This window comes from Symphalangus syndactylus, chromosome 23 (assembly GCF_028878055.3).
Source record: "Symphalangus syndactylus isolate Jambi chromosome 23, NHGRI_mSymSyn1-v2.1_pri, whole genome shotgun sequence".
Lineage (NCBI taxonomy): Eukaryota > Metazoa > Chordata > Mammalia > Primates > Hylobatidae > Symphalangus > Symphalangus syndactylus.
The window spans coordinates 17,073,732-17,095,562 of record NC_072445.2 but is presented as its reverse complement, the minus strand read 5'-3'; the positions used below and the strand labels follow the sequence as shown (position 1 = coordinate 17,095,562).

The 21,831-nt window shown below is 55.4% G+C and overlaps 1 protein-coding gene across 6 annotated transcripts in view; it reads right to left on the bottom strand.

Moving 5' to 3' along the window:
* Window positions 1-21,831, bottom strand: part of TTBK1 (tau tubulin kinase 1) — a 44,710-nt gene that overhangs the window by 7,810 nt on the left and 15,069 nt on the right. For 4 of the 6 annotated variants that reach the window (XR_010119239.1, XM_063633048.1, XM_063633049.1 and 1 more), the window contains exons 12-14: window positions 21,401-21,576; window positions 17,769-18,330; window positions 11,223-11,501 (exon numbers count right to left, since the gene is read on the bottom strand). Coding sequence is in view for 5 of the 6 variants with exons in the window: in XM_063633048.1 (XP_063489118.1) it covers window positions 11,223-11,501; window positions 17,769-18,330; window positions 21,401-21,576 (1,017 nt within the window). In the remaining variant the exon portion in view is untranslated. The remainder of the gene's footprint in view (window positions 1-11,222; window positions 11,502-17,768; window positions 18,331-21,400; window positions 21,577-21,831) is intronic. The other 2 variants (XM_063633050.1, XM_055263134.2) reach the window with 1 other exon arrangement.

Here is a 21,831-nt window from a genome sequence, read left to right as displayed (position 1 = left end):
TCAAACAGCTCCTGGTCTTAGCAAAGAAGAGACAAAGCCTTCCTGTCAACTTTCCTGTCCACCCACCAAGCAGATTTACTCACTCTCCCTTTTCTACTTGTTTTCCACATCCTTCCGTGAGAGAATCTCCCACCTATTGTTCTACATGCATGTATTTATAGGGTTCTCTCTCCTGATACACAGAGATCCCTGAAGGTTTCTTCATTCACTACTTCAAGAAGTGGTCTTTGAATGTCTCTTGTCCTGGTCACCATGTTATAGTCTAAGAATCAGTGGATCAAGTATGAACAAGATGGAGACTGTCCTTATTTTCTCTATATCAGGAAACTAAGTGGGGATATACACATTCCACAAAGGTTGTGATCATAAATGAGGTCATATAAGCAAAGGTCATATAGCAGTTGCTCAATAAATGTTAGCTCTCTCCCACCCCTACCTCCCACCTCCTGCTCTGCTCGCCTTGGTTTGGAGGTCATTGGCCCCCTCCCCAACCCCAGAAAAGCCTGGATGCCACACCTATGGGGAATAGAGTGTGAGGAAAGGAGGGGGCTCTGCCAGTCGAAGCCTCCATGCAAATAGCACAAAGCCTGATGGAGAGGAAGGCAGAGACCTCCAAGGCTGAGGATCTGTCCAGGGCTGTGGCTGCTCCCCTTCCCAACTGCCGTGATCTTCCCTGTAATCAGACCATCAGTGAGGATTTGGTGGGGTGATGCAAGAAGATAGCTTCAGATTCCAACAGGACCCCAGCAACCCTGTTTGGGCCAGGTAGGGAACTTTCTTAGAAAACTTTTCTTAGTTAGAAAGTTTTCTTAGAAAGCTTTCTCAGAAAGCTCCCTACCTGGCTCAAACAGAGTTGCTAGGGTCCCCTCAGCCTGGGGAACATGGCAAAACCCTGTTTTCACTAAAAATACAAAAATTAGCTGGGCGTGGTTGCGCACGCCTGTGGTCCCAGCTACTCAAGAGGCTGAGGAGATCAAGGCTGCAGTGAGCTGTGATCGCACCACTGCACTCCAGCCTGGGCAACAGAGCGACACGGTCTCAAAAAACACAACAACAACAACAACAGCAAAAACTTTGTCCCCTCCACATATAGGCTGGAAGTGTCCAGAAGAATTTACTTTTTCTACACAATATTCGTTCTTATTAATCCATTCATTCATTTAGCAAACACTAAGCACCAACTCTGTGCCAGGCCTTGTGCTGGGACACTTTGCCAGTCACCAATGTTATGGCTAGAGAAAATGGCTGGGTAGAGGTGGAGGGGCTGCTGTAAGCTCCCGGGTGAGTGGGGACCATGGGGTGGGTGGGTGCTGGCGCTGACAGTCAGGGACAGGCAGACAGACAGAGAGCTCTGAGCATGTCTCTCTCCCAACCACCTCTGAACTCACCCAACTGGCACCAGACACATCCTGCCCAGTAGGGATGGCCTTTAACTCCACCAGGCCACCCATCCTCCTCAGAACCTTTACCTATTGTCCCTCTAATCCCTGGCACCTTGGTTAAAGACACCCTTTCCTTTGCTTTCTGGCCAGGCCCTGGATCTCTCTGAAAAGGCCCCATGTACAGAATGGGATCCCCAGCAACACACACACACACACACAGTGCTCACATTGGATGGTTGTAGGTGGAACCCTTTTTCCTGCCTCCAAGTCCTCCCCTCCTATTACCTGGGAGAGAGGAGGAATGAGAACTGAAAATCAATGATCAGTCATAAAATCAGACTGGGAAACTGAGGCACAGAGAGGGGCATGGATTTGGGCATTGGTCCAGGTTATGAAGCTCATCCACGAGGGTGGCCCAGGACCCAAAACTCTTTCCAGTGTCTTCCACTCAGTCCCACATGGGGACACCTGGAACCCTCTGCCTTTTGGGAGGAAGAGCCCTGAATCTCAGGGTGAGGACAACTTTGCCCTAAGGATCACTGCCACCCCCACACCAACCTAGGCATGCTGGCTTTTCGGTTTCAAAGTCCCTCTGCCCTTCCCCCATCTGGCTCTGTGCTGGGGAGGAGCAGAGCCTGGGCTCAAATTCCTCCCTCCTCAGAGAGTAGCCTAACCCTCTCCCTGCCTCTTCTGGATGCCCAGTGAATTATTCATCCATTTGCCCATTTGATCTTGAGTTCATTCACTCAGCCAGTGATCCACAGACACGGTCAGTGTGTCTGGCCCTTTAGCTGTCTGACAAAGTTCACACCTTCTTGCTTCCATCTCAGGGCAGCAACCTTTATGATTCTAATCTGCTTATTGTGGTCCCCAGGCCTGGCTTGGCACAGCATTGTCCAGAGTTGCTTTTTAAAAATACACAGTCCTGGATCCTACCCCCAGATTCTGTAGGTCAGAGAAGAGGCCCAGAAGTCTGGCTGTTTTAACGCTCCTTAGTGATTCAGAGTTCAGCCAAAGGCATATGTGGTAAGGGTTGGGCTGTTGGGAGAGGAGGAGGACAGGCCAATCAAACTGATACCCTCAGAGAGAATGAAAGCCCCAGCCCCTCCCCTCCATGCACTGTGCCTCATCTAGAGGGCTAGGCCTCACCAGCTCCAGAGCCCAGCCTAAGTCCATGTTTACTCCAGTCAGGAGGAAAAGTGAAGGGAGAGGATGCACCAGACTCTGATCTTCAATTGCCACCAACAAAACTGAGCTCTCATGCCCTTGGGGAAACTTCTCTGACGCCGACACTGGAGACAGGGCTCCACTTAGCCCCATCCTTAATCCCCACACAGGGTGCATGGAGCCACTCCTGCCTGAACCCCAGACAGCCCCAGACTTCAGGCACTGCACCCCGGCCCACGGTCCCAAAGTCGAAGATGCGGGGCTGGGAGGCGATGTGTGACGAAAGCAGGAGGGTGAGCCCTGGCTCCCCACTCCTCCCATGCTGAGGTGGGGGGCTTGTGCCTCTCACAGCAGTTCCTCCTCCTCTCTCAGAAACTGCCTCGTGCATGCCTCCCACCTCCTCTCCTCCACCAGGGAAGAAGCACCCCCAACGCCCCTGCTCCTCCTGCGCGGAGATGAGATGTGCCTGCATCACCTCTGTCAGCTCTGCACTCAGCACCGCCTCTCCCAGACCCTTCACTTGCATTTGTCTGTCTGCGCCACCACTCTACAAACGTCTCTGCCAAGCCAAGAGCCCTCCCTCCACTCCACCCCACACCCAGGAGTGCCAGGGAAGGGGAAGGTGGTGGAAGGGGTAAGAAGACCCGGGAATGTGGCCACCTACCCTAGGTCTATGCAGAACTGCACACACTTGACCCCACATCTCTGTGTCCAAATCCCACCCTTGCCTGCCCCAGGGTGAGGAGTTGGCAGCCTGTGGGGGGCGTCTTCTAAATGCCCCGGGGCTTTGGGAATGCAGCCGGAGCTTGCCCCTTTGCCTTTCTGTTTGGCACTGTGCGGGGATGGGGCGGAGGTATGGGGGGCCTTCCTCTTTTACACTGTCCTCCTCACCTTTCCCCTCTCTCTCCAGTCTCAGAAGTCTGCCATTATTTCCTTCTTAGTGGCCCACCCCTCCCACTGGCTGAGTTCTCCTTCAACCCATGTTGCATCCCTGCACCCCCAACCCCAGGCTCTCACAGTCCATGCTCCAGTGTCCCTCGATGGGCCACCCCCACCCTGGCACCCCCAAGGCCAGGGCTGCATCTCCCATATCTCTCAGATCGCCCATCGTAGCAGAGGGCCAGGGGCAGGCTCCTCAGTGCAGTGTCCTCTCACAGGCCTCTGGCATCCTAGCTTTCTAGTCCCACCAGACACTTGGTCTCAAAAGCCTGATCCCATAGAGAACTGATCACTGGGCCTGGTGGGCCCAGCCCCCTACTTCTACACACCCTCCATCCCCACCTGGAAGTTGGCAATTTGGAATTGAGTCCCAGAGACCAGAGTCCACTCACCCCTTCCCTCCCCACCCATTCAGTGAAAGGAGACTGCCAGCAGGGCAAGGGTGACTCAAGTCCAACTAGGCCCAAACCTCTAGGGTGCCCTCCTCACCCAGCTGCCTGGCTAAGGTGTGGACGAAGCTCATCCACTGACCCGGAACTTGCCCACCCCTCAGTCCCAGAGTCAGCAACAGACTAGCCCCTGCCATCTGCCCAGCCTGGTGACCTCAGAGCCAGGGTCTACACTGAAAGCTGGGAAAGGAAGAGGGAGGGTGAAAGAAAGCAGGCGGAGGCGCAGGTTCCTGGAAGGCGTCTTTAATCAGGATTTGGTAGTACACAAGCTCTCCGGATTGTCTGCATTAACATACAGGGACTTAAAAAGGCACAAGATCCCTCGCACAGCGACGCGTGACGGCGGGGCGCCCCCTCCCCGCCCGTGCGCGGCCGTGTGCGCGTGGGTGCGTGTCCGTGTCCCACCCCCGTGGCGGCGCCGCGCGTGTGCGTGTCGGTTTCAAGTGTTGGATTTGTACAGTACTCGCAGTCTAGGGGCGGGGGGCTCAGTGCATGCTTTTCTACCCGGGCCTGGGGCCACCCCCGACGCCGCTATGTACACTAAGGAGGACGCACCCCGGAGAGAGAGAGGAAGAAAAAAAGCGTCCCATCTTCGTGTGCGTGTGTGTGCGTGTGAGCGTGTGTGTGGTTTTGAGTTTTTCGTGCATGCTTCCGCTGGCCAGGGTCGGGAAATAGTGCAAGCGTATAATACAGTATTATTGCAGTACAAAATGGGGGGTCGAGAGAAGGACTTACGATGGGAGGGGAAGGCTCAGGAATAAACCGACTGGGACTCAGGACCTCCGCGAGGGTCCTCTCGCTAATCCCCTTCCTATTCCTCCCCCACTCCGCCCCCACCCCCGCAATTAGAAGGCGTCTCCTTACGCAGGAAGGGGCTCAGCTGGGCCCCAGTGCTGAGTTTCTCTGTCCCACCAGTCCCGCTTCTCCGGGGGCAGGGGCCAGCCCCTCTCCTCGCTCGACACTGAGAACTCTGAGGGCCCGGAGCCCTGCCCCCTCCCCCACGGAAGCCCCTCTGATCGGGGAGCGGGGTCGACGGAGCAAGTGCAAAGGAAGCAGATGTTGGTCCCTGAGTTTTATTTTCGGGGGTGGGGGTGTGGGAAGAGCTGGAAATGGGGGGGCATGTTTGGTGACCCCCAGGGCCCTCAGTGGTGGGATGGGGCAGGGGACGCGGACTGGGGCGTAAGCAAAAAGGGGGCTGTTGGGTTGCTCTGAGAGACCTGGGCTCAACGCTCTGCTCCCCCTCAACTCTGGGCTCTTTGGCATCCAATTGCAAGGCCAATTATTGGGGCGGGGGTGGGGGGCAGCCCGAAGGGCGGTGAGGTAACGGGAGTCAGGGGTGGGGCGACAGGGCCTTCCGAGCCTGGGGGCTTAGCCGAACGCCTCCGCCTGTCCCCATCCGCACCCCAGCCTGGCAGCACTGAGGGGAGCCCCAGTCCAGCCCGCCCCCGCCCCGGGGCCAGGGACCCAGAGGCCGCCAGCCAGCAGCAGAGAAAAGCAAACGAAAACGGGTGCGAAGGCGGGGGCGACGGGGGCGGCGGGGGACGCGAACCCAGGGGAAGCCTCGGCGGCGGGGTGGGGCAGGAGCGCGGCGGGGCCGAAGTCCGGCGGGGGGGTGCAGGGCGCCGCGGGGCGCTGTGTGGGGCAGGCGGTACATTCGTGGCGCTGGCCGCGGGGGCGGGCGGGTGGACGGGGGCCCTGGCTTGGGGACCTGCGGGGGTCCGGCTGCGCAGTCCTCGTGCGCTCCCGGCCGGGGCTGCTAGTGCAGGGTCCGGAGAGTGGGCGAAGTGCGCGCAGCTAAGGAGGGAGAGTGTGTGAGTGTGGGTGTGAGTGTGAGTGCGTGAGGGCCGGTTAGTGAGTGGCCAAGTGGACCCCACTGCCCGCACCCCCACAGCCTGTGCAGGGAGGGAGGGTGCGTGGTGGGACTGACGGCGGAGCCAAGCGGAGGAGAGTCTAGGAAGGTTCTAGGAAGGAGTCCTGTGGGCTCCATTTTCCCCTCCTCTCCACCCCTTCCCCCCACCTCATTTGGAGGAAGGGCACTCAGGCTTGGAGCCTCCTGGGCTGGGACGCCCACTGGATGGTGTGTGGGGAACCAGAGGGATATCGGAGGGTTGTGGCCCTCAGACGTGGAGCCTTTCCCTTAGGGAGAAGGATGCTTGACATTTTCAGGGGCTGACTGTATGGAGGGTGGGCTGGTTCCTGTCCCTTGAGTTGAGTGTGTCCCAGGTCTAAGTGGAGTTTGGGGTAGGGTGAGATGGGGTTCAGGCCCTCCTGAGAGATCGACACTCCCATCCCCAAGTACCACATCAACCCAAGGACAGCAGAGGATACAGCCTTTTCCAGGCTCCCCACACACAGCTGGAGTTGCCCCGATCCCCGGTCAGAGCCACACCCTCCCCAAGTATGGTCCCCTCCACTGCCCACTCCATATAGATACATTTACACAGCTCCTTCTGCCTACCCAGGGGCCCAAGGCTCCCCGAACCACTGCCTGAGCAAGACAGCACCACCCCTCCCCAGAAAAAGGGATCTAGGCAGGACAGAAGAGAGAGCGAGTCCGAGTCCGGGGGTCCTGGGACCAGCATGGCTCAGAGGTGCTACCATCCCCCACCCACTGGGCAGGGCTGTGTCTGTTTTCCCCAAAACTGGAAATGCAAAGGGATATCGTTGGGTTCAGGATGTTAGCGGTTGGGATGAGTGTTCAGTGGTTATTGCTGTGACCCAAGCTGCCTTTGAGTGTGTGGGGCATGTATATTGTTATCAAAAATTTACTACTAGCGCATTTGTCACGGACCCAGGGTCCTCAGAACATGCCCTCTCCCATGGAAAAAATACTAGTCCCACCAGGAGGCCCCCACTCACCACAGAAAGGTCCACTGGCTCCCACACTCATTCAGGCACTTATGCACACCACATGTATCCACACAGCACACACCACACATCCCCACTGGCCAGGTTTGAGTTCCTGGGCAAGAACACTGTCGCCTTTCAGTGCTGCAGCCCTGGACAGAGGGTGGTGCAGGAAGTCCTCAGGCTCACAGTGGCTGCAAAATGAGTTTAGGTCACCTCTGCCTGTAAACCATTTTGGTTTGGTTCATACAGTGATTTTTCTTTTTAAAATTAGATGCCAACAATTAAAAGTTGGGAGATTTCAAATAAAAATTAGAAGACAGTGGCAACAATTGGTTGAGCTGAGGATGGTAGGGGCATGGGAGTTCCCCTGTTTACCACAGTCCTTGAACCTGCCACTTCCCTGACACTGTTTGGATCTTGTTGATGTATGAGTTGGTGACACCCATTCGGTGCTCACAGATGCCAGTGTCTTCCCCGTCTGTGAGCCTGACCCCTGGGACCTCACCAATCCCACTGAGGTCAGGCTTTGGAGCCCCTGCTTTCTCACGCTAACTCCTCCTCTGCCCACCTGATCCCCAGAGCTGCTGTGGGATGCTTGGGGCCATGTGGGATTGAGGGGTTGGAGGTCTCTGGAGAGACAGGGTCCAGCCATTTCAACCAACCCCAGTACTCTGGAGTGACTCCCATCTGGACGCCACCCCACGGCAAGGTGGGAATGGGAAAGGAAGGAAAATATGGCTTGCTGACAACTCCTCTCCTTTCTATAGACTGAGGAGGGGACCCACCGCAAAGGACAATCAACCAACCAATACACAGACCAAGATGTTTCACAAACTGTCAAACAAGACCTCAGATTATTCGGCATGGGTGGGTTTTTTATATGCTCTGGTAAATAAAATGTTCTGATTAATTTGTTAAATGCAGATAACACTGGGATCTACCTCATAAGCTATCATGAGGTTTAAATGAGTTAATTTTGTAAAGTGCTTAGATTGCTGCCTGGCACATAATAAGCACTGTGTGCCAATGGCTATTAAATAAAATCACAAATAATCGTAAGCCACCACTAAATGCAGAGTGAGACTATCAAGTGCGAAAACACCACTTTCAAAATACAACAAAGACAGCTGTCTCTTTTCAAAGCTGACCCCGAGGAGGCTACACGCTTTCCCCAAGCAGGGTATCAATCTTGAAACATTCTGGCCTCCTCTTGGGAAATGCTTCAGAAAACAAGAGTGACAATATTGCAGGCTCACAGCATCCCCACCTAGCCTGGGAACCGGAGACCGGCAACTCGACCCAAACCATGTGAAGCTCTGCCGAGCTTCACGTGAACCTGATCCAACACAAGTGGCTTAGATGACCTTAACAATTTCCAAGAGTCAAAGCCACCCAGAAAAGATAATATTATTAAGATCACCTGTTAGCTCAGAGCTTTATGGCTTACAAAACACTCTCCCCTCCACCATGGAGGATATAGAAAAAGATGTCCCCCTAAAGGACAACATGCTTTGAACCATGGCCTTGCTTTAAAGGACACACCCTCTCCCACAGGTGTCAGTTCTGAGGTGGGGGGTGTGTGTTTGAAAACTCAGCCACCTTCTCTGGCCGGATGCGGTGGCTCACGCTTGTAATCCCAGCACTTTGGGAGGCCGAGGCGGGCGAATCACGAGGTCAGGAGATCGAGACCACGGTGAAACCCTGTCTCCACTAAAAATACAAAAAATTAGCCGGGCGTGGTGGCGGGCGCCTGTAGTCCCAGCTACTCGGAGAGGCTGAGGCAGGAGAATGGCGTGAACCCGGGAGGCGGAGCTTACAGTGAGCCGAGATTGCGCCACTGCACTCCAGCCTGGGCAACAGAGCGAGACTCCGTCTCAAAAAAAAAAAAAAAGAAAAAAGAAAACTCAGCCACCTTCTCAATGCTGCAGGATTTCCCACTTCCAAAGGCGTTGGAAACACTAATATGTATGTAACGCTAAAATGAGGCTGAAGCCAGTGCCATCATCTTTGATATTTCACAAGGCACTTTGGGATCTTAGAGTCCCTCAGGGTTCTGGTCACTGAGATGGAGCTGTGCTCAGGGTTGAGCAGTGGAACCCTCTAGAAGGGAATGCTGGATCACAGAGTGCTTGGTTTCATCCAACCCCAGATTGGGGGGGATCCCTGCCCACATTGCTGCTGACTTATGGAGCAGATGGTGGGCAGGTTCCCTTCACTTCACCTCCTGCCACTACCTGGGGTGGATGGGAGGAGGGCAAGAGGAGGGGGCTGGGGGAGGCAGTGCCAGCAGGAGGGGAGTGGGGCCACTGTTCAGCCTCACCCCCTCACCTTTGTGCTTTTTGTTTTCTGTCCCTTCTCAAAGGGTCCACCTTGACCCTCTCCTGCCTACTGCCTGAGCAGGGTGCAAAGCCATCCAAAACAGCCCAGAGGGCAACAGAGGCTTGGGTCTGGGGAGATTCAAAAGTGAGCAGCTGAGATGGGGGTGGGGGTGGGGCACAAGTATTAGAACCCAAATCTGGCTTTTGTTGCCAGATGGAGAAGGTGCTCTTGGCCCAGACATCCTCAAAAATAAATAAATAAATAAATAAATAGACTTACAAAGAAAGATTTTGGGGAAAGGAGTGTGTGGCTATGGAGTGGCTTACGTGGATGGTGTGGATGAGCCATACCACAATCGTGGCCCTCTGTGTGCACAGTTTGGCTCCAGGGCACTGCCCACCATACTTATGGCACCCCCAGGCAGGGGCCAGCCTGAGGCCTCTACTCTAACCAGAGACATCTGGGGAATTGATGGGCCAAGCAGAGGTTACAGGGAGAGAGGGGTAGAAGAGTGAAGCTGGGATGAGAGTAGGTACATAGGAAACTACCAATGACTGCATAGACATCTTTCTGGCTCCCTAACACACATGTGCATACACACACTCATACAACACTGTGCAACTTGCGCACGTGCCAGTCACATTGAGGTCTATGTAAATGGTACTTCCTGGAATTACATAGTGCACAGCCTGAGCATTCATCCATGGCAGCCCTTCCACATGCACAAACACTCATTCGTAAGCACACTCTTACGCACAAGTGTACATGCATGCACACAAGCAAACATACAGTCTCACTGAAATAAACATTTTGCAAATCTTTGGGCCTCCTCCCCTCCCCATACAGGCACTGACCTTTCTGGCACCCACTTCACTACTACCGCATTCCACAGGGGAAGAGAGGTGCTGGCTGACATGGGCAGGATGAATAAAGGGAACCTTGGGCTCCCTGCAGTGAAGGTTGGGGGCTGAGAAATGGGCAGAAGAGGCATGAGCAAGCTAGCATCCTGACACTTCCCCACTCCCAAGTGTCCAGATCCCTATCCAACCTGCCTCTCTTCTGCTGTGTCTTCACCACTGCCCTTGGGGCTGACCGAGCACCTGCAGGAAGGAGTCACCCTCTGAGAAGGGCAGAGGTGGGGCTGCTCCCACCTAGGATTTGTCCTGAGACACTGGTTTTGCTGACAAGCACACGGTTTCTCGCCTCATCGTTAACAACCACCTTTGCTGCCACTACTTCTAAGCTGGGTCTCCTCGTTGCTCAGTTCCAGCCTGCCTTGAGAGGTGAATCCCAGGCCCCTCTCATCCATCCTCAGTTCCTGAGGAGAGGAGGACAGACACCCAGTCCTACCAGGGAGTGATGGCACAGGTGTTTTGGGGGAGGGGCAGCCTACCATGGACTGAGCCTTTCTGGGGTAAGATGTGTGAGGAAGGAACTCTGTCCTCAATGATGATGGCCTGGGAAAGTCTCGCTAGGTCACAGGGCTGCCTCCCCCCATCACTGAGCACTGAAACACTCCCCACCACATTCCAAACCTAGCTGTCCTGGCCTCCATCCCATACACAGGGCCGCGTGCACACACACACACACACACACGCACACACACACACATACACACACATCATGCAAGGAGGGTCTTGGCCTCCCACCAGCCCCTCGGGGTGGATCAGACCCAGCCATGCCAAGAGATCACAAATTAAACAGAACAAAGCCCATGCCAGAGTGCCTGTGGCCCTGCAGGCCTCATCTCCCTGACACCTTACTGCCCACGGGACTCTGGACCCGTCAGTGGCTCCGGCTGAGCGCCCCTGCCCTGTCCTGGAAACTGTACCACCAGCCCCACCCCTCCCTGCACCATTTGGCTGGCACCTACAAAGGGAGCTGATGGGGGGCGTGGGACGGAGACTCTGCTTGGGGTGGGAGTATTACAGTACCTTGGGCCAACGTTCTAGGGGGGCTGTATTGCATGATGGGGTGGGATGGGGTGTGTGAGTGTGTGATTATTGCGTCCTGGGAAGGAACCATGGTCCTCTGCCTGCTCCCCACCCCCCCCCACCTGCCCCCTCCAGGAGGGGGGGGGCCCAGCCTAGGTCTTGTGGGTGAACCGGGCCCACACCTGCTGCAGCTGGGACCGCGAGATGCGGAGCACCGAGGGCATGAGTCTGTGGTTGCCAGCAGCGAGGGGCGCGTGGCGCCGGTGGGGCGCCCGCACAGGGCTGCTCTCGGCCGAGCGGCTGCGCTGAATGAGGGAACCGGAGGAGCCCGAGGAGCCGCCGCCGCCGGGGTGAGGGTAATGCTCCGTCTCCAGCGTGGAGGAGGAGAACACGGAGGACGCCAGTCGTCGCAGGGGGCTGTACCGCGGGAGGGAGTGCCCCGAGAGTCTGTCCTCCTCCAACTGAAAGAGACCAAGAGAGTGGAGGGAAAAGAGGTGTCAGGCACAGACTCGACAGCTCCGTCTCCGGGGCCACCCACCGCTCACAGCCCCTGCGGCGCCGGCGTCCCAGGCAAGTGGGCGGGTCAGGCAGGGTGGAGGAGGGTGCAAACCACCCGCCCCAAGGTCCTGCCTCAGAATCTAGGCTCTGGCCTCCAACGCCCTTCCCCCTCCTCCTCCTCTCTGGAACTTCTCACACTATGGTCTCTGCAAGGAGACCATGGTCACTCACCTCCTCCGAGAAGCCTTCCTGGCTTAGTCCTACCTAGCTCAGGGTTGTTCTGGACTGGGGAATCCATTCTCTGGGGAAGGTGGCTCTGTGCTCTGAGAGAGTTCCTTGCCATGTGTTGACAGCTGTGTGCGGCCTGTCTCCCCAGCTGGATTCTGTGCTACTCATTAGGTCTCAGAAACTTTCCCTGTACACCCTCCGCCTTGGCACCCCCGCCCCATCACAGGGAGGTGTGGGGATCGGGGTGACCATGCGGCATAAGGTGGGACTCTAGAGCCCAATTACTCGTGTTTGAATCCCAACTCCACCACTTAATATCTGAGTGACCTTGAGCAAGTTACTGCATCTCTTTGAGCCTCAGCTTCCTCCTCTTTAAAATGGGGGTCATAGTGGTGCCCACCTCAAAGGGTGGTCGTGAGGATTCAATGTTATAAGATGTGCAGCACTTGGAACAGCACCCGCCATGGAGTAAATGCTGCGCTCTTCACTGGGCCATTTTAGTATCTAATTTTAAATCACTCTTCCTAATGAGGGAAGGGATGGACTCGTAGGAGGAGGGGCAAACTGAAGTCATTTCTTGAAAGTGGATTTTTCCCTGCCCCCTCAAAGTCTGAGCCTCCAGGCAGCTTGTGTACGGGGCTGGGCAGAGCTGCTGCCTCATCGCCTTCTGGAAGAATCCTGCTCTGTGCCCCCATGCCCTCTGTGTGAAGTGGAAGTGTCCCAGATACGTGGGGGTAGAAATGGCACCCAGGGTGTTACCGGACCTCTCCTAGCCTGACCCTCTCTCTTCCTGAGACTGAGGCCAGTTGAAATAGCTTCTACAGTGGCAGCAAGGACTGGCTGGGCCAGCTCCTCCAGGAAGGAGGGGGCCTGGGACACTCAGCTCCAGCATCCCTTGCTGCTGTCAAATGGGGGCACAAGGGACTTGGCATGGAGCCTCCAGCAGACTAGGGAAAAGGGAGAACATTCTAATAGGACTGGCTTTGCTTCCACCTTGCTTTCCCTTTCAGCTTCTTTTTGGCCAAGTCTAGGATCCTTCTGAGCTAGTCCCATCTGAACCAAGGGTTAGGGGTCTAAGGCCCATCCAGAGAGACCAAGGGACAGAGGCACCACCGTTGCCCAAAGCCCCCTCTCACAGCACATGTGGGTGGCTTGAGTTAACATTCCAGCCAGAGTTTGCTCAGCTGCCAGGCAGAAGGATTTTTCATAGGATGGCATTGAATCCCAGAGTGCTCTTGCCCTTCAGATTGGGCACCACTTGTGGCCACCTGCTTGTCTTCAACACCAGTTGAAATATCACCTCTGTGAGACCACTCCAGCTCCCTCCCCTGCAAGCTCCCAGCTTCTAGCAGGTAAGAGTGCTCTGTTATCTCCCTGATGCACCTGGATTGTAAACATCTTTCTAGACCTTTGCATCTCCACCCCACCACTTGTGACCTTAAGCTCCAAAAAGGCAGGACTGGGCAGCTTTATTCATCTTTGTCCCCCAGCCCCTAGCACACTGTCCAGCACGTGGCAGGGAAATGCTTTGGTGGCTGCCGGGCAGTGTCTGTGTACTCAGTGCATGCTGACCTGCTGTGCTATCGGTCAGAGACAACCAGTAAAGGAAAGCAAACAGTGCTCCCCCAAATCACACACTTGCTAGCCTGCTTCACCCTTGCCCTAGCTTTTCCCGCAACTCCTAATTTGTACCTTAAATTTCCTTGAGAAGAAAGCCAGGTGTGAAAGAAGAAGAAAAAACAAAAACAAAAAAACCCACCATCACCAAGGTAGATACTTTAAAATTGTGCCTGCTTTCACACTGTTTCCCTCCCGGTTCCCCACATGTGCAGGTGACAGAGTTGTAGGTGCTCATAGTTTAAATGATTGGTGTTATGAGGAAGTTCACACATCAGGCACTGAGAAAATTGAGCTAGGTCTAGAGAGGGCGCCTCGAAAAACGTGGTGGGAAAGAGGGAATTCAGCAGAGACTTCCTGCCTGCCCTGAGCCGCATAATCTCCGCCCGTGGGTGGAGAGTCCCAGAAATTGTGATTCTAGGAAGCAGCCAGATTTGGGAGGTCCTGCCATAGGCCCAGGCTGGGCTCACCACTTCCTTCAGGCCAGCCCAAAGACAGAAGAAAAAAATAGGCCAGTCCATTTCTCCCTGCTCCTCTGCCCTTGATGAAGGAAGATCTCCGCTTCACCCCGTTGTCCTGAAGTACTTGGCAAAACATGTTATACCCCATATGTTCATCAAGAGACACACGCAGAGGCTGCCCTGCACACTGACATGCCCACAGGCACACCTGCTGACATGGCCCAGACAGTGGGTATGCACACAACACACACACACACACACACACACACACACACACACACACACACACACACGCATGCTCCAGGCTCTCTCTGATCCTGCACAAACCATCTGCTCTCTCTGGCCTGTATGTTTTCTGTTAAACTCACAGACCTCAGGCCGGGCGCAGTGGCTCACGCCTGTAATCCTAGCACTTTGGGAGGCCGAGGCAGGCAGATCACCTGAGGTCAGTAGTTCAAGACCAGCCTCAACATGGAGAAACCCCGTCTCTACTAAAAATACAAAATTAGTGGGGCATGGTGGTGGTGCATGCCTGTAATCCCAGCTTCTCGGGAGACTGAGGCAGGAGAATTGCTTGAACCTGGGAGGCAGAGGTTGCAGTCAGCTGAGATGACGCCATTGCACTCCAGCCTGGGCAACAAGAGCGAAACTCCGTCTCAAAAAAAAAAAAAAAAATTCGCAGACCTCAGACGGAATGGCGCAGAGCTCAGATCTTGGAACGAGCTGCCTGGGTTCAAATCCCAGTGCTAACACTTACCAGCTGGTGCTGGGCTAAAAACTTTGCTTCTCTGAGTCTTAGTTTTCTTACTTTTAAAATCAGGATTCCCTGTTCATAGTGTTGTTGTGAAGAATATACATGTAAACATGAAAGTGCTTAGGACAGTGCTAACTATTGTTGCCATTATTAGAATTATTACTCCAATTGTTATCATCAATAGAAATGCTTTGACATTCTAGGCATCTGTGGTTCTGTACACACTTGCAGACCTGCTGCATATTCTACACAAATGCAATAACGTGTGCACCCACATGCAGGCACATACATGTGGACACATCCATCCACCAGTGCATGGCTTGAGCTCTGCTGACACAAATGCACGTGCACAGGGGCAGAATGCTAACCAACCTCGATTCTGTACACTGTGGGGAACCCAAGGCCCACAAACACCTCACCCTCAAAGACACACACAACTCATCTCTTGCTGACACAGTTAGTGCCTGTCCCTGTCACAAGCAGGACCCGAGCCCGAGACTGACTGATTACAGAATCAGCCTGTGCTTCCCCACCCCACCAAATCTCTCTCTCCCCACACCCTTGGCCAGAATTCCCCAAAGAGAGGATGAGTCCCAGGACACAGGTAGGAATCTGCAGGTAAGAAAAACTTTAGAGATGAACCTCAGAAGAACCTCAGCTCCCTCATCTGGAGGCCCAGAAAGGGACACTGACTGGCCCTCAGTCACTGGGAAGGGAACGGCAGAGCCAGGTCCAGACCTCAGTCTCCCGACTTTAATTCTGGGCTCTGTCTTGACACTGTCTGTCACCCTCCCTAGACTCTGCACTTCCTGCGGGTACAACCTATTGTGCAAGTCACCTCTGATGCCTGTGGTACATGGCACACAGTAAATACTCAGCGAGTGTGGATGAATAAATGGGAGCGGAGCAAGGACCCCAAACACATTTTGCTCCCTCTCCTGCTGCCTGGTGCTAGGTGTGGTGGGAGCAATGGCTACTCACAACACAGTGGTGCTAGCCCACTGACTGCCCGGTCTGCCAGGGCTGCACCTCCAACTCAGGCCAGCTATGGCCTCTCTGGGTGAGGACTCACAGGCCCCACTTTTTGAGCCCCCAGTTTCCAGTGTCCAGGCAAGGCCGGAATGCATACTCCCCAGGATCACAGCTTGGAGGTCCTCTCTTCTAGAAGGGACCTCTAGATACCGATGGGGTCTGAATACACTCCTGCCCACAGCTGCTTTTCCCAGGGCACCCATGTGTTCCCAGGCAAGGCCTCCCAATCTGAGCAAGTGGTAGAACTGGCCCCTGGTCCAACACCTGGGCACCTCCCAGAGTCACCTAGAGTGTACGCCCCCAACGTGGGACCACTAAGTGGAACGCGGCGCAGCCCCTGAGCCCCTTCCGGCATCCCCTCCATGACTCTCCCCAGCTCCTCTGTGGGTTCATGAACCCCATTTGGCACACAGTGCTAGAGTTTTCCTCGATTTCCCAGGTCAGAGGTCAGCCTCTGTCCCACATAGCAAAGCCTGATCAGGCCAGTGGCTCTCTGCCTATTCTGACACCCTGTCCTTGTCAGAATAACCTAAATATCATGAGACGTTTTGCAATTTGGCCACCATCTGGCCCCTCCCTGCCGTTCCAGCTTTGTTCCTCAGTCCTCCCACACAAGGAGGTGCCACTGCAGCCAGACTGGGCTCTCCCGGGGCACCCAACACACCTGTCCCTGTGCCCAACTACAGTCTCTCGCCTTGGCTCCACTCCTCCCCACGGCCATCCACCTGGCTCTCAGAGCTCACCTCCTCCATGAAGTCTGCCCTGATCATGGGAACCACTTCCCACTCCTCCCTGCTGCCCTCCAGACCTCTCTTGCCCTGATTTCGGGGGCCTTCTCCCCGGTGCTCCTCCCATGCTCCGACCTCTCCCTCTCACTCATCATGTAGAGCTCCTTCTCCTCTCATTCCCCGTAGATGTGAGCACCTCTCAGCTTCCAACCTCACTTTTGGGTTCTACACCCTGCACAGTCCTCTTGGGTAACATCACCCATTCCCATGGTTTCCCAAACCCCGAAATCTGTATTTCCAGGTGAGATCCCTCTCCTGAGCCTCAGGTGCCTACACATGGACATCCTTAGATTCCGTGAGGTCATCGTATTTATTTTATTTTATTTATTTTATTTTATTTTAGTCAGAGTCTCGTTCTGTCACCCAGGCTGGAGTGCAGTGGCACAATCTTGGCTCACTGCAACCTCTGTCTCTCGGGTTCAACCAATTCTCATGCCTCAGACTCCCAAGTAGCTGGGATTACAGGCAGGCACCACCACACCCAGCTAAATTTTTGTATTTTTAGTAAAGATGGGGTTTCGCCATGTTGGCCAGGCTGGTCTTGAATTCCTGACCTCAGGTGATCCACCCACCTTGGCCCACAAGCCTGAGCCACCGCACTGGTCAGATCATTGTATTTACATCTGAATTCTCACTCCCTTCAAAACCACTCAGGCCATCAGCAGAGACACGAGATGCCCTGGCCCCCACTCCATCACAGCCCTCTTGGCCTATCCCCAACACCCTTGGCACTATCCACCTTGCCCCACATCCACAGCCCCACCCCAGCCCAAGCCACCGGGGCACTCTCTTGCCTGCCATGTGGCCTGCCTGCATCTCATTTCATGCCATTTCAATCCATTTTCTACACAGCAGCCTAAGGATCATTCAACAGTACCAATGTAATCATGTTGCACTCCTGTTTAAAAGCCTTCAGTGGCTCACCAAACCTGCAGCATCAAGCCCCGACCCCTTAGCATAGCCCCGAGACCCTCCGTGGCAGGGCCCAAGGCTGACCTCGCAGCCCTGTCTGCTGCAGTGTGCCATCAGCTCAGTGTTCTCAGATCGCCCCCTCCCGGCCTGTGCAAAACACTGTGCCCGTGGCCTGCAAGGCCTTTCTCCTGCCTTTTCACTTGGTTTCACTGCTCATAGCGCCAGACTTAACTCAGAACTGAGAGGGCACTTCCTCTGGGGAGCCTTGCCTGCCCCCCCAAACATGGTTTCAGACCCTTAAGCCTGTCTACCTCCATCATGGCCCTGTGACTGCTGGCTTACTGGTCAGTAGTGCCAGCACACATGGAGCACCCCAGGCCTACACACCAGGACTCTGGGCATCTGGATATGGGGAGTGGGGTGCAAGCCCAACCTTACCTGTCTCTGCGGGCCTGTGGGGTCCGACTCTCTCCGTCGAGGGCGGGGTCCCGAGTGCAGGGGCGAGTGGGAAGGGCTGCCGGGCGTGGGGGGCTGTGACGTCTCGGAACGGCCATCGGCCTGGCTCAGCTGGGGTGGCAGGGGCTGGGGTGGCAAATGCGGCAGGTCCTCCTCCGCCAGTGCCTGCATGCTGCGTCCCCGGGGCCGGACGGTGGGCTCTGCCCCCAGCCGCCTCCGCTCCTCGCCCTCCTCGGGCAGTGGCCGCAGCTCCTCGGGCTCCTCGTCCGTGGTGCCCGACGTGCTGGGCTCAGCCCCCGGAGGGAAGTCCTTGAGCTCCGTCTCCTTGTCGATGATGACCCACTCTTTGCTGTCGAAGTCCTCCTCCTCAGCCAGCGGCACCGAGCGGAAGGCGTTGCTCAGGGCCTCCTGCTCCACAGAGGCTGACACGTCCATGCGGCCGCTGGCCTGTCGGTCAGCGTGGCCTGTGTCCACTGACAGCATCTGGGCTGGCTGAGAGGAGCAGGCCTGGCGCGAGGGCGAGCCAGGCAGATCCATCCGTGACCTGCAAAGCCACCCCTCATGGGGCTCAATGCCTGGCCCCACTGGACCCCCAAGGACCCCACGCCAGCGGCAGTGTGGGGCGTGACTCCCAAAACCTCCTGACCACAGTACCCCTCCCACCCTGAGCCAGGCCAGTTACCTCTAGATTGTCACCCTCCCACCTCACTTCCTATCAAGGCTTTGTTAGTTTGTTTATTAGTTAGTTCGTTCATTCATTCGTTCATTCAGCAACTGTTTTTGAATGCTTACCGTGCTCCGGGAATACAAACAAGCAGAAAATAAACTCAGGTTTCTGTGCAAGGAACGCTCTCTCCTGGGCCACCCTAGGGAAGCTAATCTTCCTCAGGCAAGCTTTGTTCTTGCCTCTCCAGTGCTCACACCCGCCAGTGGCTGCTTCCTGCTGCTTCTAGGCAAACACACCCAACTGGCCCTTGAGTTTACAGAGGGCTTTCTAGCCTCTTCTGCCACCACCCTCCAGGCCTGCCTGGCTGGTTTCATCACCCCCAAGACGGCCTTGTTAGTCCCAGTTCAACAAACTCCAGTGACTCCCCGGCCCCAACAACAAAGTCCACATTCCTTGGTTTACACTCAAGGCCTCTCACAGCCTGACTACAGCTGTCTCCCCATTTCCCTCACTAGCCCCATCTCAGATTCCACCCTTAAGGCCCACCCCCAATGTAGCCTCTCCCCACAGGACCTCTCCCCACACACAGCCTGTCCTTCTACCCTTTGCTGTCTGATACAGGTTGGCTGTCTCTTTGGACAGGTAGCCTGCCTTTCCCATCCTGCAAGGATTAGTGCATTGTATCTCTCTCTCATCACAGGGTGAACTTCATGTCTGTCACATAATCTGTCTCCCCAAGAGACTGTGAGCTCTGCCAGGCAGGACCTGGGTCCCATCTGACTTTACCCCAAGGGCATTAATCCTGCCTTGGGACGTCTCTTCTGTCGTTATCATTTTTTTTTTTTTTTTTTTGAGATGGAATCTCTGTCACCCAGACTGGAGTGCAGTAGCATGATCTTGGCTCACTGTAACCTCCACCTCCCAGGTTCAAGCTATTCTCCTGCCTCAGCCTCCTGAGTAGCTGCGCTTACAGGTGCACATCACCATGCCTCGCTAATTTTTGTATTTTTAGTAGAGATGGGGTTTCACCATGTTGGCCAGGCTGGTCTCGAACTCCTGACCTCAGGTGATCCACCCGCCTCGGCCTCCCAAAGTGCTGGGATTACAGGCGTGAGCCACTGCGCCCAGACTCATCTTGAACTGTGCTGTGAATCTCACATTACTTTCAGAGCTTCTCAACTTGGGGCCATGCCAGCCCCAAGAGGCGGATATTTCTGATTGTACAATAGTGTGGGGGGGATGCTACACAAGAAAGAATTGCCCTCTCTCAAATGCCAGGGTACCCCACTGAGAGCCACCATGGAGGCCTAACCTATCTGGGGTTTGTGCCACTCCCTCACGTTCAGGCTGTGGGCAGGGGGCTGACTTTCATTCTCCCCCAGCATCCAGCCTGTGGTTCAATGGCTCTTCAGCTGCAGAGGCAGGGGTGCAGATCAGAACCGCCTGTGGGGCTTTCTTAAAATAGTCCCGCCCCAGCCTACATGAGACCTGCCCAATCTGACTGTGCACAATATTTTTATTGACTTGTTAATAAAGACTTAAATAAAACATCCCTGAGAGAGGCCACCTAGGGTCTTATACTTATGCTCCCATGTAAATGGCTGATATCATTTCCTTTCTGAGGCACGGTTTGTTTTGATGGAGTAAAGGGGAGAAAGGGTGCCAAAGAAGGCTCAGGGCTAGTGGTGCTTGTGTGTGTGTGTGTGTGTGTGTTTGCATGTGTGTGCGTAGTGGGAGCTCAGACGGAGGGTTGGAGACAGGAGGCAGTGGGGTGGGAAATCCGAATCCCAACTGCTTTGTACTGTCTCCTGCTCCCGAGTGCCCCAGAGCCCATCCAGACCCTCTGCTGTCTATGATATCCTGTTCAGCCCTCAACTTTCTCTACCATCCCTGCAACTGGGGTTCACTGTGAGCCAAACTAATTTGTTTCTTGTTCCCTAAAAGCAGGCAGCCCTTCAGGACTGTCTCATTCAGGGCATTTCCCACCTCTCTTCTCCACTCATATCCCTTCCCAAACTGCCTTTCCTCATTTCTCCGTCTCCAGGGAACGGAACTCCAGGCTACCACAGACGAAAATGGTGGTCTTCAGTCCCAGGTAAGCCAACCTGTGTGAGTGTGTAAGGACTGAGGTTGCTCACGAGGAGACACACGGAGTGGATGCCATAAAGGATACCCCCTTATCCCCAGGACTGGGTCTTTGGAAGAGACCCCTTTTCTGATGCAGAGAAGGCCCCAGTCCTACTGTGGAGTGAAGTCCCACTCAGAGGCCAAGAGAAGATGGAAACATCTCTCAGGGGCCTCCCCACCTGATGTTGTCCCACCCACCACCAGCACAGGTGGGGACCGGGCCCTGGCCCCTGTTGTCCACCCACCATCTGAGGTCAACAGACCATTCTCCCACCCTCCCATCTTCACCTCCTAAAGGCTCACCTAGCTTCTCAACGCTCCTTTTCCCCAACTAGGTTCCCGCTGGTCCCCTCCCCTCTGTAACTTCAGATTCTTCAGCCCTAACCCCCAAAACTTGCCCTGCTCTGTCTTCCAGCAATTCCCAGGCCCCCTCCCCCAAAGCTGAAGAGATCCTACCTCAGCTGCACTTGAAGCGTCTATAATTAGTCTCTAGGAGAAGAGATTCTGGAAGCACACACGCCCACCAACCAACTCACCCCTCACCCTTCCTGGGCCCAGGCACCCCGCCTGTCCCTCCTGCAGCCTGCACTCCCCCAATTCCCTTTCCTGACATGAGCCAGGACCTCTCTGGATCCCCCACTGGCTCTCCTAGGCCCTGTCTCTGGCCCCAACTGAGTCTGACCCCAGGCCCAAGTATAACCCTCTCAGCACTTCCCAGGGTCTGCCCACCTCCACCACACATCTAACTTTTCCTCCAGAGCAGCCACGTGAAGGCGGAGGGGGCCTTGCGCCCCAACCATGCCCCTGGCCCCAGACCCACCTCCTCTCAGGTAGCTCCACTCGCCCGTCTGCCGTGGACAGCCTTTCTGACTCAGGGCTGTTCACCCTCCGGTAGCGCAGAGAACGGACTGGGGTTGTGGGAGAGTCTGGGGGGGCACGCACCGGGGAGCTGGGGACCCCCATGCCTCGGCTCTGTTCCTCCTCCACACAGGGGCTCTGCAGGAGAGGGGAGTGCCATGAGCTGGGGCTGATGAGGCAGCTGTAGGCGGATGGTCTCCTCGGGGTGAAGGAGACAGAGGATGATGATGATGGGAGACACAGCGAGGCTAGTGTGGGGAGGGACCGGGAAACAGAGGCAGGGCAAGCAGGCAGATGGCTGGGGACAGGGTGCTTAGGAGGAACAGGGCGGGGGCCCAAGTCTGGGAGTCGGGGGTGAGAGAAAAGGCCACCCACGCCCTTCGCCCTGGCTGC